The 15226-nt window shown below is 43.8% G+C and overlaps 3 protein-coding genes across 3 annotated transcripts; all 3 read left to right on the plus strand.

Annotated features, from left to right (window-relative positions):
• The first annotated feature begins 2107 nt into the window (after window positions 1-2107).
• Window positions 2108-2878, plus strand: LOC106814000 (probable G-protein coupled receptor 21). The gene has a single exon (XM_014818254.1). The coding sequence runs from the start codon at window positions 2108-2110 to the stop codon at window positions 2876-2878; it is 771 nt and encodes a 256-aa protein (XP_014673740.1).
• A 1493-nt stretch (window positions 2879-4371) lies between these two features.
• On the plus strand, window positions 4372-4818 carry LOC106814001 (melanopsin-B-like). Its single transcript, XM_014818255.1, has one exon. The coding sequence runs from the start codon at window positions 4372-4374 to the stop codon at window positions 4816-4818; it is 447 nt and encodes a 148-aa protein (XP_014673741.1).
• Window positions 4819-12213: 7395 nt separating this feature from the next.
• LOC106814002 (delta-type opioid receptor-like) lies at window positions 12214-14692 on the plus strand (the record flags this gene model as incomplete). The annotated part of the gene is made up of 2 exons (XM_014818256.1): window positions 12214-12351; window positions 13822-14692. Coding segments are annotated over exons 1-2 (1009 nt in total), but the record flags the coding sequence as incomplete, so codon positions are not given.
• Window positions 14693-15226: the final 534 nt, after the last annotated feature.

The raw sequence follows: 15226 nt of genomic DNA on the forward strand, positions 1-15226 counted from the left end.
CTTCGTGTCTAGCACCAGCAGGTCGGCTGATTCTTCTTGGAATGGGTTGCCCATCTCCTGCATCACGGCAGAGAGTGATTTCACCTTTTCAAAGAAAGATTTCTGGGCACTCAGTGTCTGCTCATGGTGTCTGCTGCTGTAGGTGGCATCTTTCATAGGTCGCCCCTTCTGGCAGGATTGGCCTGGAGGGACTTTAGATCTTCTTTCTTAACCTCCTGACATAGGCAACACTTGGTCCAGTCAGTGTTCCACGATTTTACAGTAGAACTCGCGTCCATGGTCAGTATGACGTTCAGGGTCGAGGGTTTATCCTTTTACCACCATGTACATGTATAATATACACTTTCCTGTATGGGATACAACTAGATTTTTGCACCGTTCCCTACACCTAGTCCGATCGTTCATCCAGTGTCATAAGTCCCGTGCGATCTGTATACCATCCAACTAAAACCCCGTTATCTTTGGCTCGGCTCTCCCGCGCTGGCACGTCCTGTCCATTCAGGTGCGGCTGCCTAACTGATCCGGGGTTGATTAGGCAGAATTTGGGACACTAGTAGGTTGTTGCAGTATGATGCCAACATACATTTCCTAGCTGACACTGAACCCCATGCTGAGTTTCACAGCAGTGATGTCACCAATGTGCCTTGGTAGTGCCCGACAATCACTCCTTCAAGAACTTTATCAACTTCATGCACTTGAAAGTTTTAGAGCTAGATGTACTCCATCACACGCAGAGACCTTCTGTGTGCTACCCTCATCTAGTTTAGCCCGCGAGCCAACGCGGTTTACCAGGGTGTTGCCGATGCCGTGCACTAGCATCTTTTTGGAGCCATAGATAAGAGTTACACCAGTGGTGAGGACCAGTGCCAGTAGTCCATCCAATGGATGTGGCTGACTGCTGAAACAAAGGTACTGCATGAACAAATGAGCAAAGTAAGATAAATATGTGTCCGTGTGCTTTATAAACAGGAAAATCTACTTCAGCAGGCTTGAAAACATAAGAATCCACACCTAGATCATGCAAATCGGTCAACTACAAATACTTCTAAGCAAAACGTCAACTTCGGGAGGCTAATTTGTCGGCCATCTTGAAAAATCGCCACTATCTTGAATTTTCAATTGGCCAATCGGGCAGATTTGCATAGTATCACTTGGAGAACAAGTGTGCCAAGTTTGATGATTGTATCATCATTTTCACGATTTTTCTGTTATCTGCCCCGCTAGTACTGCATGGGCATTCGCAAACTCTTAGAATGGCCGCACAGGTAACTTTCGATTCAGATTTACTCCGAGCCCAGGGGCGTGTAAGAATTGCGAAAGCGGGTTACAGCAAAGAACATCGTCATTTCGTTTAATTTAATTGTTATCGCCAGCTAGGTTTCTGATGCTATCCGGAAAGGTACATTCATCACATGAAATCCATATTTTAATGTGTCTTACTATCAATCATGTCGTTGCGTACATGAGCGAAAGCACGTGATATCAGTTTCCTCCCACAGGTTTTGTTCTTGTCTGAAACCCGTAAATACTCTAAAACGATATTTGCTTCCCCTCAACTATTGTGAAAGCATGTATGAATTAAAACAGAAGGAAAACGCATGCTCGTATAGAGACCAAGTACACCCGCCGAGTTATAGGTAGAAAACGTCAGAAACCAGCGTGGTCAGATCTCAGAATGCAAGGCTGTGAGATAGCTATCTAGACATGGCAGTCAGCGGCAAAACGCTGACAAAGCGAACAGACATGAGGAGGAAAAAATATCGTGGTAGGTCGGCAAGTGACAACTCTAGCAAACTGCGGAAGAACACACAACCAGTCCAAAGAACGATTGGTATAGAGGCTCAACATGCAGCTGTCTAATTACTCCATCCTGGATTATCTCACGACAGTAGAGAACACTACAGTGATATCCAACCGTGAGCAGCAGCAACAATCTAATACATTTGCTGTAGTCGGACGTATAATTACTTCGTTCGTATTTGTTGTTGCAATAACAATAGCGATTTTAAATATTATTATAATCGTCGAATACGTACGGTTCGGCTTCCTTAGAACGCAAAAGAACTACTTTATCATTAGTTTGGCGGTCGCTGACATAACATCAGCGATGGTGATTGGTACAGCTATATTTGCGGATGAGTTCAACCCGGCTCCTCAGAAGATCCAATGCGTCATGGTGGTTTTCGTCGGCTGCGTAACATTTAGCGCTTCGGTGCTGGCGATTGGACTTGCGACGTTGGACCGCTACATAGCTATCGTCCATCCGTTTCGCTACAACCAGCTGATGACTGCTAGAGCAGCGAAACTCATGGTGATGTCCGTCTGGCTGTATACAACTGTGGTCGGTTCAGTGGCAGGAGCTCAGGCATTTACACGTTGGCGCCATGGAGCCTTGTGTGTTATTGATAAGGTAACCGCTAAGGAGTTCAGCTGGTATATGGCTGCCATCTACGTGGCCGTGTTGCTGTTCATGACGTACGCCTACATCGTTATAGGTCGGATCATGATTGACCACAGCCGACGTGTTGCCGCAGCAACAGATCAAGCGCAGCTTGAACAACTGTCCAGCTTTGCTGGAACGTTTAAAGTAGCCAAAATCATCCTGACGGTCGTTGGCGTGCCTTTCTTGCTGCTTAGTCCCCACATTCTACATATGGTTCTTTCGGAGCCTTTACGCAATACACACCCGCAGCTGCTCGCTATTTTGCGCCTAATGCGCAAAGGAACCATTTTCGTGAACATGATCCTGAATCTTATCATGTACTTCATGAAGTATGACGAGTTCCAAGTGGCAATAAGAAAGCTTTTTGGCAGGAACACAGCAAGTAAAGTGTTGGGCCAACACCACGTCTCGCACAGCAGGGAAGCGAACGTGTAGCTCACACCGTGGAACACGCAGCAGAAGCAGATGCAACTGAAATTTCGCAGAGAGAAAGACAGATGTCACACCTGGGGGGAAAGATGACAATCCGAGTAGGACAGGTGTCAAACAGTGAAAGACATGTGTCATACAAAGAAGGACAGGTGTCAAGAAGAGAAGAACATGCGTCACACCGAGAGGGACAGGGGACGCAGTGGTGTGTAGAGATGATACACAGAGCCGGACAGGCGTCACATGCAGTTGGAAAGATATTTGAAACAGAAGAGATGGTAGAGCTGGTAGGAGCGGCGCCAGATGCTGTAGAGCAGATGCCTGGCATGGAAAGACATAAGACAAATTCAGCAAAATATTTGCCTGATGAAAATTGATGGGTGGCAGCTAACGAAAGAGCGGTGACAGATGTGGAAGACTAGATGTGTAACGTAGATGCAGGCTTGACAAATATAGAGAAGCCAGCTACAACTTCATAGCTTAAAAAATCATGCAGAGTTTATTTACTGAATTACGAACTTTAAAAAATGTAATCGCTTAGAAGCCAGTGTAGTTTCCATCAAGGCAATTGCATTACGCTGCTAGAAAATCGGTTGCACGATCTGTATCATGACTATGTTAAGCGACAATGCAAACACCGTGAAAACCTACAACGAGAATGAACGTCAAAACCTGAACTAATATTATAACAGATTACGAAAGATTGTGCGTCAATAGTTTCTCTAACGTGTTACTCGTTGATTGAAACCTTCTAAATGTCATTGTTTGTTTCTGGCCTGATGGTGTCTTTTGTTAGATGCAATTCCCGTGTTTCGCTCAAACCGCCACAAAAATAACTTTGTCCTTTCATAAACCGCATCTTACAATGTTGCTAGCTGTTAATTCATCGCACACGCCTTTGCTATCACGCAATGACGTGTGATTCAATGTATCACCCACGTGACCTTTTCGAGAAACACTACCTCGTAGGAAGGATTTAGTCAGTGGAGTAAAACAGAGTGATAGGGCAAGTGACTGTGCAGTAGTGAAGCGGCACGTTGGTGATTACCAACACCAGCGAAAAACGATGACAGAATACAGAGGCAAGACAACGAAGGGAAGCGAATTACAATGGTAGATGAAGTGACGACGGTAGTGGACTGAGATTCATAGTAGCAAGCACGGCGAGACTGAAGAACAAAGCAAAGTTAAACCGAATATGAAAGCACAAAACATATTATTGTGTGAAACAGAGAGAGAGAGAGAGAGAGAGAGAGAGAGAGAGAGAGAGAGAGAGAGAGAGAGAGAGAGAGAGAGAGAGAGAGAGAGAGAGAGAGAGAGACAGAGAGAGATAAGATACCGAAAGACAGCCCGAGTGAGATAACAACTGCCAACGGAGAAGTAATGCAGACTACGATATGCGGCATTAAGCGGCAGCAACCGCTGTGACAAGGTGACGCTTTCCGCACGTACTATTACAAAGCCTAACTGAAGAGGAGAACAACTTGCGGCCAGTTAACATGGAGCCACGTAATTACACTGTCCTGTATGATAACGGCACTATAGAACACATCACAAACCACACCAACAGTGAAATCCAGGCTTCTCACAATTCGCAGGCTAATGTCGGGTTTCTTTATGGCGCGTTCGTGCTTGTGGTTGCGATCACTATCCTCGTGATAAATGCTCTCATAATGGTCGTATACGTCAGGTTCGACTTTCTAAGAACGCAAAGGAACTACTTCATCATTAATCTGGCATGTGCAGATACATTAACAGCGGTCGCAGTTGGAGCAACTGTATTCCTCAGAGCTTTCATACATGAGTATCATAAGACAAAGATAGCTTGTGGTATATACGTTTTTGTCGCCTACGTCTCACTTGGTGCATCAATGCTGACGATTGGACTTGCGACGTTGGACCGCTACATTGCTATCGTCCATTCCGTTTCCGCTACAGCCAGCTGATGACTCCTAGAGCAGCAAAATTTATGTTGCTGTCCGTCTGGCTGTATACAACTGGGTACGGGTTAATAGCAGTGGTTCAGGCGATCACGAGATGGCGACCCGGAATGTTGTGTGTTGTTGATATGATAACCAATAAATGGCTGAGCTGGTATGTCGCTATCACTACGCGCCGTGTTACTGTTCATGATGTACACAGTACGTCGTTTATAGGTCGAATCATGATTGACCACAGCCGGCGTGTTGCGCCAGCAACCAATCACCGCAGCTTCAACAACTGTCGCAGCACGACAACTGTCCAGCCTCGCTGGAACGTTCAAAGCAGCCAAACTCATCTTGACTGTCGTTGGCGTGTCCATCCTACTAATAAGTCCCAACATTTTACACATGTTTCTGGCGACGTCTATTGCAGATTGATTGACCGTGCCGGTAGATTGACCATTGATTGACCATTGCAAGATTGCATTTATTGACTATGCCATTCATTGTATATTTGCATTTTTGTATGTTTGCATATTTTGTGCATATTTTTCATGCATTGTTTTTAATATTTTTTGCATTGCATATTTTTTATTTTTTTATTTTTTTTATATTTGCATTTATTTATTTTTCATTTTTTTATGTTTGCATATTTCTTTGCATATTTTTCATGCATTCTTTGCATATTTTTTGCATTCTTTGCATATTTTTTATTTTTTTATATTTGCATTTTTTTATTTGCATTATTGCATATTTGCATATATATTCATTGCTATGACTATGCATTGATTGACTATGCCATTGATTGACTATTACCATTGCAATTGATTGACCATTGACCATTGATTGACCATGCAGGTATATTGACCAGACAGATGGGACGTCGAGGAGTCGTATTGAGTAGAGCAAGCAGAGAAAGCGGACGAGGAGGAGTCGAGCAGTGTTCAGAGAGAGGGGACGTACATGAGTCGAGTAAAGTGAGCAGAGAGAGAGCGGATGATAATGTGGAAAGAGCTAGAGATTTTAACACGCGTATAGAGTGAAATGAAGTCGTAAATTGTATAAAAATAAACAAAAATGTTACGGAATCATTGGTATGTTTGAGCGTATAGTAAGTAACCAGCGGAAGCGGTTAGGGAAAATCCGCAACAGGCACTGGCATTACAGACGACATTATAATAGTGTTCTCAAACTGGATGGTCGTGGGCGGTCTGGGGGAAGTCGCTAGGTTTACTTTGCTAGCTACACACAGTAGGTAAAATTCATACGCGCATTTGGTGTTCTGAAGTGGTAAATATGCATGTATAAGGTCAATAATATATATATATGTAAGTTTTAAAGTGAAGTAAAAGTCGCTCACACAAAATGAAATTTCGCAATTGAGTTTTCTCGTGGGAGCCATAAAGGAGGGTGCTGATGGGTTACTTCTATTTTACATTAAATATTTGCACCTTTATTCAGTTCGCAATAAGTATTTATACTTTACTAAAATTTGATAAAATCACTAAAATAAGCCCAAATCCAAGCGGTCTTAGAATTCGTATAATATATGCCTGAGGCAAAATGAAAGTCAAGGTAACGAATGATAGGCGTTCTAATGCTATTATATATATATTAGATATTAAATAATATCCTCGAAATTGGAAAGAAGCATATATAAATAAATAAATAATAGTAGGTACTGAGGTAGATTATAGTATGCTGTGTGTGTAGTAGTGTGCTGTTACGTGCTAGTGTTATGGTGAGTGATTGTGTTTTTTGTGTGTGTGTGTGTGTGTGCGTTTGTGGTGTGTGTGTGAAGTATTATTTCTGGGAAGGGATCGAGACATGTCTGGCAAAAATAAAGCAGCTGAATCCACCGAACACTGGAACCGATTTATAAAATCGTTGTATGTACGCTAACAAGTTAAGATACGGACCAATATCAGTCCTCACCACTTATACACCGACCAGTCAAGCATCATTCCATCCGTAGGTTACCAACATGGCACGCATTTTACATCACCGTGGGGTATATTATTGAACATCGCGTCGTCTAACCGGTAAATACTCGTGATTCATTTTTTCAGAATCCTGTGAACTTCCCATAGAAACATATATCTAGAGACACCTAATATTCTACACTAGTAGGCGGCTATATGTAAGCGCCTGTCCTTCCGACAGCGTCACGTAGTGGTGACTTGTGTACCAACGTTAAGTCAGAGCCAAGAATACAGAAGAAGCCGCCGTTACCATGATTTAGACGTTTTAGCTATGATTTCTGTAGCGTTAAACAGCCAGTTGTCGCGGTCGTTCTGCCGGTCGCTATGGTAGAAGCCGAAATTCCGTCGTCTCCACTGGCCCTCGTCTATATAAACGGCAGCCCCGACCGCGCCCGTGCGTGCGTCACGCGCTTGCGTTCACGCGCGCCGTCATCTACATCTAAGACCCGCACGTTATGCTGATACAGGCCCTGCGTCTTAGGGCTCTATCATCTCCCGCGAGCGAAAGCGCCATCGTTCCCGCAACCGCCTTACTCAGTCACGCCCCATCACTTGAGGGTTTCTATTCAAACAGACTGCTCGATCGCCTCCAGACTACGCGCCACTCCTCACGTCCTTCATAGAGAGAGAAGGATTCATCCTCCTCGACGCTTCTGCCCTTCTCGCCAAACTGGTTGCACCAGATCACGCCCTTCCATAGAGCATCTTATCAGACACTCTGAAAGCGTTAGGAGTTGCGCAAGGGGCTTTCCCGCCCGACCGGTCTGCGAGATAGAGACATACCCTCGCTCCCACAACTCGGTGCTGACTCTCGCGTAAAAGACATTCCAGGCACCAATAAGAACCTCTAGCAAAGAGATATAGGGCGCGCACTCTGCACACCTGTTACACAGACACGCCCTGCACTTTAGATGCTCTATTCAAGCTCTCGACGCGAGGAAGCGCGAGGCCTAAACCAATTCAATAACATAAACGGCTACAATCCAACATACTGCTAAGGACGTGCATACTAGCACTTAAGTGTCAGCATTGCATCTGTAATCGAACGCGTAACTCGCCCTTTGCAATCACTCACTCGCGCATAGCGCCGTGGCTTTTTATGCACCCCTATGGACTCGCTAATATAAGCTATACTATAGGCATGCATAGATGCTGCTTTACGCTACTACATAATATATTTCTCGGATACTCCAGACAGGACTGTGTGACGAAAACTTCAAAATAAAAGTAAACGAAACTGCATAGGTTAAATAAAGTTTTCTGAATGTTTCATTTGTATCTGTAGGCCTACAGACGTTTTTGTATGAATACGATGTTGGGAGGGCACCCAGTCTTTTTGCATGCCTAAGATTGCGAGAAATTGCAGTTACCATACTATAACGTCTATCCTAGTCGTTATGAACACACCCAAATAAGGAATTCTCTTTTCTATTTCATCGTGCGATGCTGGTTGTCGTTGGCGTGCCTGTAGGCCTATTATTTTCATGGGAAAGCAATTCTACGGACCCTTCAGCAAAGGGGCACATAACGAAGTTTGAGAAAGATGCAGTAACTAATCTCAAGCTTAAAAAAGCATTTTATTATTCATTTCCACAAGGAAAATGTACGAAATTAAATATTTCCAACTTCCAAGCATTTTTGAACTTTCCAGAAACAATATGCCATCATTTCACGCATTTCTCAACAAAGCTTATCTGCGAGCATACACGCCGTGCCCAGAAACATCCGGTTAGTCTACTTCCCACTTCTTTACTGCTCATTACCATCTAATCTCAGAATACTCGAATCGTCCTCAGCTGTCAGATTTTTCCACGGCACGGAAGACAAGGAGACACAGAGTAGAGGTCCAAGCAATATGCATGATTAAACTGAGTACGGGAAGAGGAAGAAAGGGGCAGAAGACATTAGAAACATGATACATCAGAAGTAGTCGAAGACATGCAGACTGAGAAAGGACGTGAGGGACCACGTGAGTAGAACACTGTCTCATGGTAGAAAGACAGCTGGCGATTCAAAAGACGAAAGGTGACAGACTGGAGAAGACGAAGCGTGTAAGCAGAATGGATACTTGACAGACTGATAAGGAACAGCCAAATAGCAGAAATAGGGAAACAGAACGGACAAAAAATGCAAAATAAAAACGTGCAGCAGAGTCGAGCCAAAACAATTAAGCGTAGACAGACGAAAGTTGTAGACATCTACCAACCGTGGAATGCAGCTGGCCACGCGTAAGTCTATGTTGAGCTATATGGCTACGATATGTCAGTGTATCGTAGTGCAGGAGGCTGTGGCCTTGTCGATGAACTGACAGAGACTATATTGTCGCAAGATACAATCCTCCTACCGTATTTACCTGAGTATGCGTCGTGTTATCGTCTTACACTTATACTTGGAGTTATAGCACTTTATTGGTGGAAATCATTATGAACGGCTTCTAATGGCTCTTTCTCTCGAGTTGTAACGCCTCGTTATCGTAAAGCAGCGCGTTACACGTGCGTATACTTGTATTCATGTGTGTTGTTTATATACATGATATCAGAATTTCACGGACAGTAGCCAATGGCTAACATAGAGCTGCATTGCATGTTCCTGTTGCATACGCGCTACAATTACTGGGCCGGTCGGATTGAGCGTCGAGCAGCGCATCGTGCCGACGTGGACATTGTATTCGAAGCAAGTGAGACCACGTAGCTCACTCTAAGCATTTTCTCACTGTTGCTTACTGTTGAGACAAGCATTTGCTGCCACTCATGCAGACAGTGAGGTAGGGTTGCTCGCCAACCACGGCAGCACGCGTGTACCCGCTAAACTGCACGATGTATTACCGTATGTGCTGTCGCGAAAACAATTGTTGCTGTTCGGCTGCTCTAAATTTTCATTACCTATCACACTTATGTGCCATTATTATCGCCTGTCAATGATGTTATTCGCGTCTCTAATCTGGAGACTCTAAAAGGTATATGTGTTCTTGTGGGACTTGTACTACTTGTTGAATTTGCCTAGATATACGCATATTCTACAAGGTGTTTTCAAGTGACCTCACTCCTGAATTAGAGCACAATGCAGCTACGTCTCCCTGCATCGTTCTCCACTAGTGTAATCCACTATCGTACCTATTCGTAAAAATGCAATATATGTAAATGGTATTGAAAAAACATTGAGTTGTGTTTATTACGCACAGTGTCGTGACTGAGCGGCATTCGCCATCTGTGGACATTGATTACTGTTCTTCCTATTTTACTATTAAGGGTTAATAAGGACAAATTGTCATTATGTCACTATTGACAATTTGTTATTATTAACCACTGCTACTATATTACACATTGTTACGAAAACGCTTGCTACAAATTGTGTTAATTAGGTTATTTTATCTCGTTATCGTCCTTATAGTGTAAACCGCTATGAAATTCGCATAAGTCACTATATTATGTAGTATTCGTGATTCCATGTTATTACGCGATGTTATGCCCAATGTCAAGTATATATTATGTTATATATAATGCGTTACGCTCCGTAGCATTAGAACTTGTCCCATATTATGCACACGTTGTAATTGAAGGAACTACAGATACACATGGGTTAGTATGCGTTGCAATCATATGAATCTTGTGCGTTCCTATTTGCTGACAGTTATACTCCTAGTTACTAGGTGTAAACGCGCGATATTTCCGTGTTCATCACATTGGAAGCGAGAGTCGTGACCGTATCGATGGAAAAAGACTTGAGTTGATATATAAACGCGGCCGATTGCGCTCTATTCTGTACATGTTACCGTGGCTATTGTGATGAGTAAAACAGCGATTGTAGAGGTGTTCATTGACTTGAGCTACTGCATTTCATTGAGGTTATCGCTACATCCACTTGTGCAGATAGAACGTTTGAGACAGGGATACTTCTGGACTCTCCCCGGGAATCACAAAACATTAATTCCATCACTGAACTACCAGTGTCCGGTACGTAGCAGTGCACGATATATATGAACATATATTAGGTACAACGTTTGCGACATGAGTAGGAGAATGATCATGATTCAAATAGACGCTCTGAGCTAAATGGAATAAATTAAAGAAGTAAATCTATCGGCGTCGGTTTCCGTATGGTGTTGTTCAGTAAGAGAGAAATAGATCGTTGAAATTACACGTTTGCTGTAGGTATACTATGTCCATTAATCTGTCACGGTTGCCCTGAGTTAGATCATTGTAATTTCTAAAGTGCTAGCTTGTGATTGGAATCACATATATAAAGAATCTCATCAGACATGACATAAACCACTGGCGGATGGTAGCATATACGGTCTAATCTGGGTTCCCGCACGGCAAAGTATCTGAGAATAATGAGCATTTCAAATGAACTTATTAATATAACATGCAGTAGTGAAAAATCGTCCCGAGGTAGGCTACTAGCCAGCTTTATTATTTATAAAGTGACATGTTGTGATAGACATGTATTACTCAATCGCTTTAAATTTTTATTGATATACAATTCCATCCCGCAGGTACTGCATGGGCATGCGCAAACTCTTAGCATGGCAGCACAGGTAACTTTCGATTCAGATTTACTCCGAGCCCAGGGGCGTGTAGGAATTGCGAAAGCGGGTTACAGCAGAGAACATCGTCATTTCGTTTAATTTAATTGTTATCGCTAGCTGGGTTTTTGATGCTATCCGGAGAGGTACATTCATCACATGAAATCCATATTTTAATGTGTCTTACTATCAATCATGTCGTTACATACATGAGCGAAAGCACGTGAGATCAGTTTCTTCACACATGTTGTCTGAAACCCGCAAATACTCTAAAACGATATTTGCTTCCTCTCAACTCTTGTGAAAGCATGTATGAATCAAAACTGCAGGAAAACGCAGGCTCGTATAGAGAGAGACCAAGTAAACCCGCCGAGTTATAGGTAGAAAACGTCGGAAACCAGTGTGGTCAGATCTTAGAATGCAAGGCTGTGAGATAGCTATATAGACACAGCAGTCAGCGGCAGAACGCTGACAGAGTGAACAGACACGAGGCAAAAATATCGTGGTAGGTCGGTAAGTGACAACTCTAGCAAACTGAGGAAGAACACACAACCTGTGCAAAGAACGATTGGTATAGAGGCTCAACATGCAGCTGTCTAATTACTCCATCCTGGATTATCTCACGACAGTAGAGAACACTACAGTGATATCCAGCAGTGAGCAGCAGCAGCAATCTAATACATTTCCGGTAATCGGACGTGTAATTACTTCGTTCGTATTTGTTGTTACAATAACAATAGCGATTTTAAATATTATTATAATCGTCGTATACGTACGTTTCGACTTCCTTAGAACGCAAAAGAACTACTTTATCATTAGTTTGGCGTGCGCTGACATAACATCAGCGATGTGATTGGCACAGCTATATTAGCGGATGAGTTCAATCCGGCTCCTCAGAAGATCCAATGCGTCATGGTGGTTTTCGTCGGCTGCGTAACATTTAGCGCTTCGGTGCTGACGATTGGACTTGCGACGTTGGACCGCTACATAGCTATCGTCTATCCGTTTCGCTACAACCAGCTGATGACTCCTAGAGCAGCGAAACTCATGGTGATGTCCGTCTGGCTGTATAAAACTGCGGTCGGTTCAGTGGCAGGAGCTCAGGCCTTTATACGTTGGCGTCATGGAGCCAAACTGGATACACAGACCCGGACAGTCGTCACCTGCAGTTGGGAAGATGTCTGAAACAAAAGAGATGGTATAGAGCTGGTAGGAGCGGCGCCAGATGCTGTAGAGCAGATGCCTGACACGAAAGGACATGAGACAAATTCAGTAAAATATTTGCCTGATGAAGATCGATGTGTGGCAGCTAACGAAAGAGCGTTGACAGAGGTGGAAGACTATAGATGTGTAACGTAGATGCAGGCATGACAAATAGAAAACCCAGCTACATCTTCATAGCTTAAAAAGATGTCATGCGAAATCTTAATAGACCTTATTTACTGAAATACTAACTTAAATATCTAATCGCTTAGAGGCCAGTGTAGGTTCCATCAAGGCAATTGCGTTACGCGATGCTATAAAATCGGTAGCACGATCTGCATCATGACTAGGTAAGGCGACAAGGCAAACACAGTGAAAAACTGCAATGTTAGTAAACATCAAAACCTGAACTAACATGATCACAGACTACGAATGATTGTTTTTGCGTCAATAGTTTCTGTATCGCGTAACGTACTGATTGAAACCTTCTAAATGTAATTGTCTGTTTCTGGCCTAATGGTGTCTTTTGTTAGATGCAATTCCCGTGTTTTGCGCAAATCTTACACAAATAACGTCGTTCCTTTAATAGCTGCCATAAGCCGCATCTTACAATGTCGCTAGCTGTTAATTCATCGCACACGCCCTTGCCATCACGTAATGACGTGTGATTCAATGTATCACCCACGTGACTTTTTCGAGCAACACTACCTTGTAGGAAGGATTTAGTCCGTGGAGTAAAACAGAGTGACAGGGCAAGTGACTGTGCAGTAGTGAAGCGGCACGTTGGTAATTACCAACACCAGCGAAAAACGCTGACAGAATACAGAGGCAAGACAACGAAGGGAAGCGAATTACAATGGTAGATGAAGTGACGAACTGGTGTGGACGAGATTCATCAGTTAGCAGCACGGCTCGCGAATGGAAGAACAAAGCAAAGTTTAACGAATATAAAGCCACAAGCATATTAGTTGTGTGAAGCAGAGAGAGTGGAGAGAGACGGAGAGAGAGAGAGAGACGGAGGATCGAGGAGAGAGAGATGAGAGAGGATAAGATACGAAAGACAGCCGAGTGAGATAACAAGCCTGACCAACGGAGAAGCTAATGCAGACTACGATATAGGCATTCATAGCGGCAGCAACGCATGTTACAGGGTGCGCCTTTCCGATCACGTACTATTACAAAGCCTAACTTGAGAGGAGAACACTTGCGGCCAGTTACATGTGAGTCCAGTATTACCTTGTCCCTGGATGTTAAGGCACTATAGAACACATCACAAACCACACCAACAGTGAAATCCAAGCTTCTCACAATTCGCAGGCTAATGTCGGGTTTCTTTATGGTGCGATCGGGCTTGTGGTTGCGATCACCATTCTCGTGTTAAATGCTCTCATAATAGTCGTATACGTCAGGTTCGACTTTCTTAGAACGCAAAGGAACTACTTCATCATTAATCTGGCATGTGCCGATACATTAACAGCGGTCGCAGCTGGAGCAACTGTATTCCTCAAAGCTTTCGTACACGAGTATCATGCGACACAGCTAGCTTGTGGAATATTTGTTTTTGTCGTCTACGTCTCAAATGGTGCATCAATTCTGACGATTGGACTTGCGACGTTGGACCGCTACATTGCTATCGTCCATCCGTTTCGCTACAGCCAGCTGATGACTCCTAGAGCAGCAAAATTCATGTTGCTGTCCGTCTGGCTGTATACAACTGGGTACGGGTCAATAGCCGTGGTTCAGGCGATCAAAAGATGGCGACCCGGAATGTTGTGTGTTATTGATATGATAACCAATAAATGGCTGAGCTGGTATGTTGCTATCAATTACGCGGCCGTGTTACTGTTCATGACGTACGCGTACGTCGTTATAGGTCGGATCATGATTGACCACAGCCGACGTGTTGCCGCAGCAACTAATCAAACGCAGCTTCAACAACTGTCTAGCCTCGCTGGAACGTTCAAAGCAGCCAAACTCATCCTGACTGTCGTTGGCGTGTCCATCCTACTAATAAGTCCCAACATTTTACACACGTTTCTGGCGACGTCTATTGCAGAAACACGCCCGCGGGCGCTCAACGCACTGCGCCAGATACGAATTGCAGCTCTTTTCGTGAACATGTTTCTGAACCCTATCATGTACTTCATGAAGTATGACGAGTTTAGGGTGGCAATAAGGAAGCTTCTAGGTAGATACAGAGCGAGGGTTGAACCAGCAACAACACACACGCCGCACATCAGAGAAAATTTGGCTCAGGTAGATGGACAAATATCAGAAGCAGAAGCAGGACAAATGTCACACAGTGAGGGACATGTGTCATACAATAGAGAAAATGTATCACACAGTGGAGGACAAGTGACACACATACAAGGACAGATGACACACAGTGGAGGACAGGTGACACACATAGAAAGACATGTATCACCCACAGGAGAAGAGGTCTCACACATAGGAGGACAAGTGACGCACATAAAAAGACAGGTGACACACAGTGGAGAACAGGTGACACACGGAGAAGGACATATGTCACCCACAGGAGAACAGGTCTCACACATAGGAGGACAAGTATCTGGTAAGGCAGGAGAGCAGACCCCCGAAAGAGAAGAGATTCTAGACGGAGAAGTCGCGAGGCCAGATGGAATCGAGACTATGTATGAAATGGAAGGATATGAGATAGATAGAGCAACGTAGGGAACACACACACACGCACGGACACACACAC

The sequence above is a fragment of the Priapulus caudatus genome, unplaced genomic scaffold, assembly GCF_000485595.1.
Source record: "Priapulus caudatus unplaced genomic scaffold, Priapulus_caudatus-5.0.1 Scaffold853, whole genome shotgun sequence".
NCBI classification, from domain to species: domain Eukaryota; kingdom Metazoa; phylum Priapulida; class Priapulimorpha; order Priapulimorphida; family Priapulidae; genus Priapulus; species Priapulus caudatus.

Excerpts from the sequence above, each read along its gene's own strand:
- LOC106814000 (XM_014818254.1), top strand. The coding sequence starts at position 2,108 with ATGGTGATTGGTACAGCTATATTTGCGGATGAGTTCAACCCGGCTCCT.
- LOC106814001 (XM_014818255.1), top strand. The coding sequence starts at position 4,372 with ATGGAGCCACGTAATTACACTGTCCTGTATGATAACGGCACTATAGAA.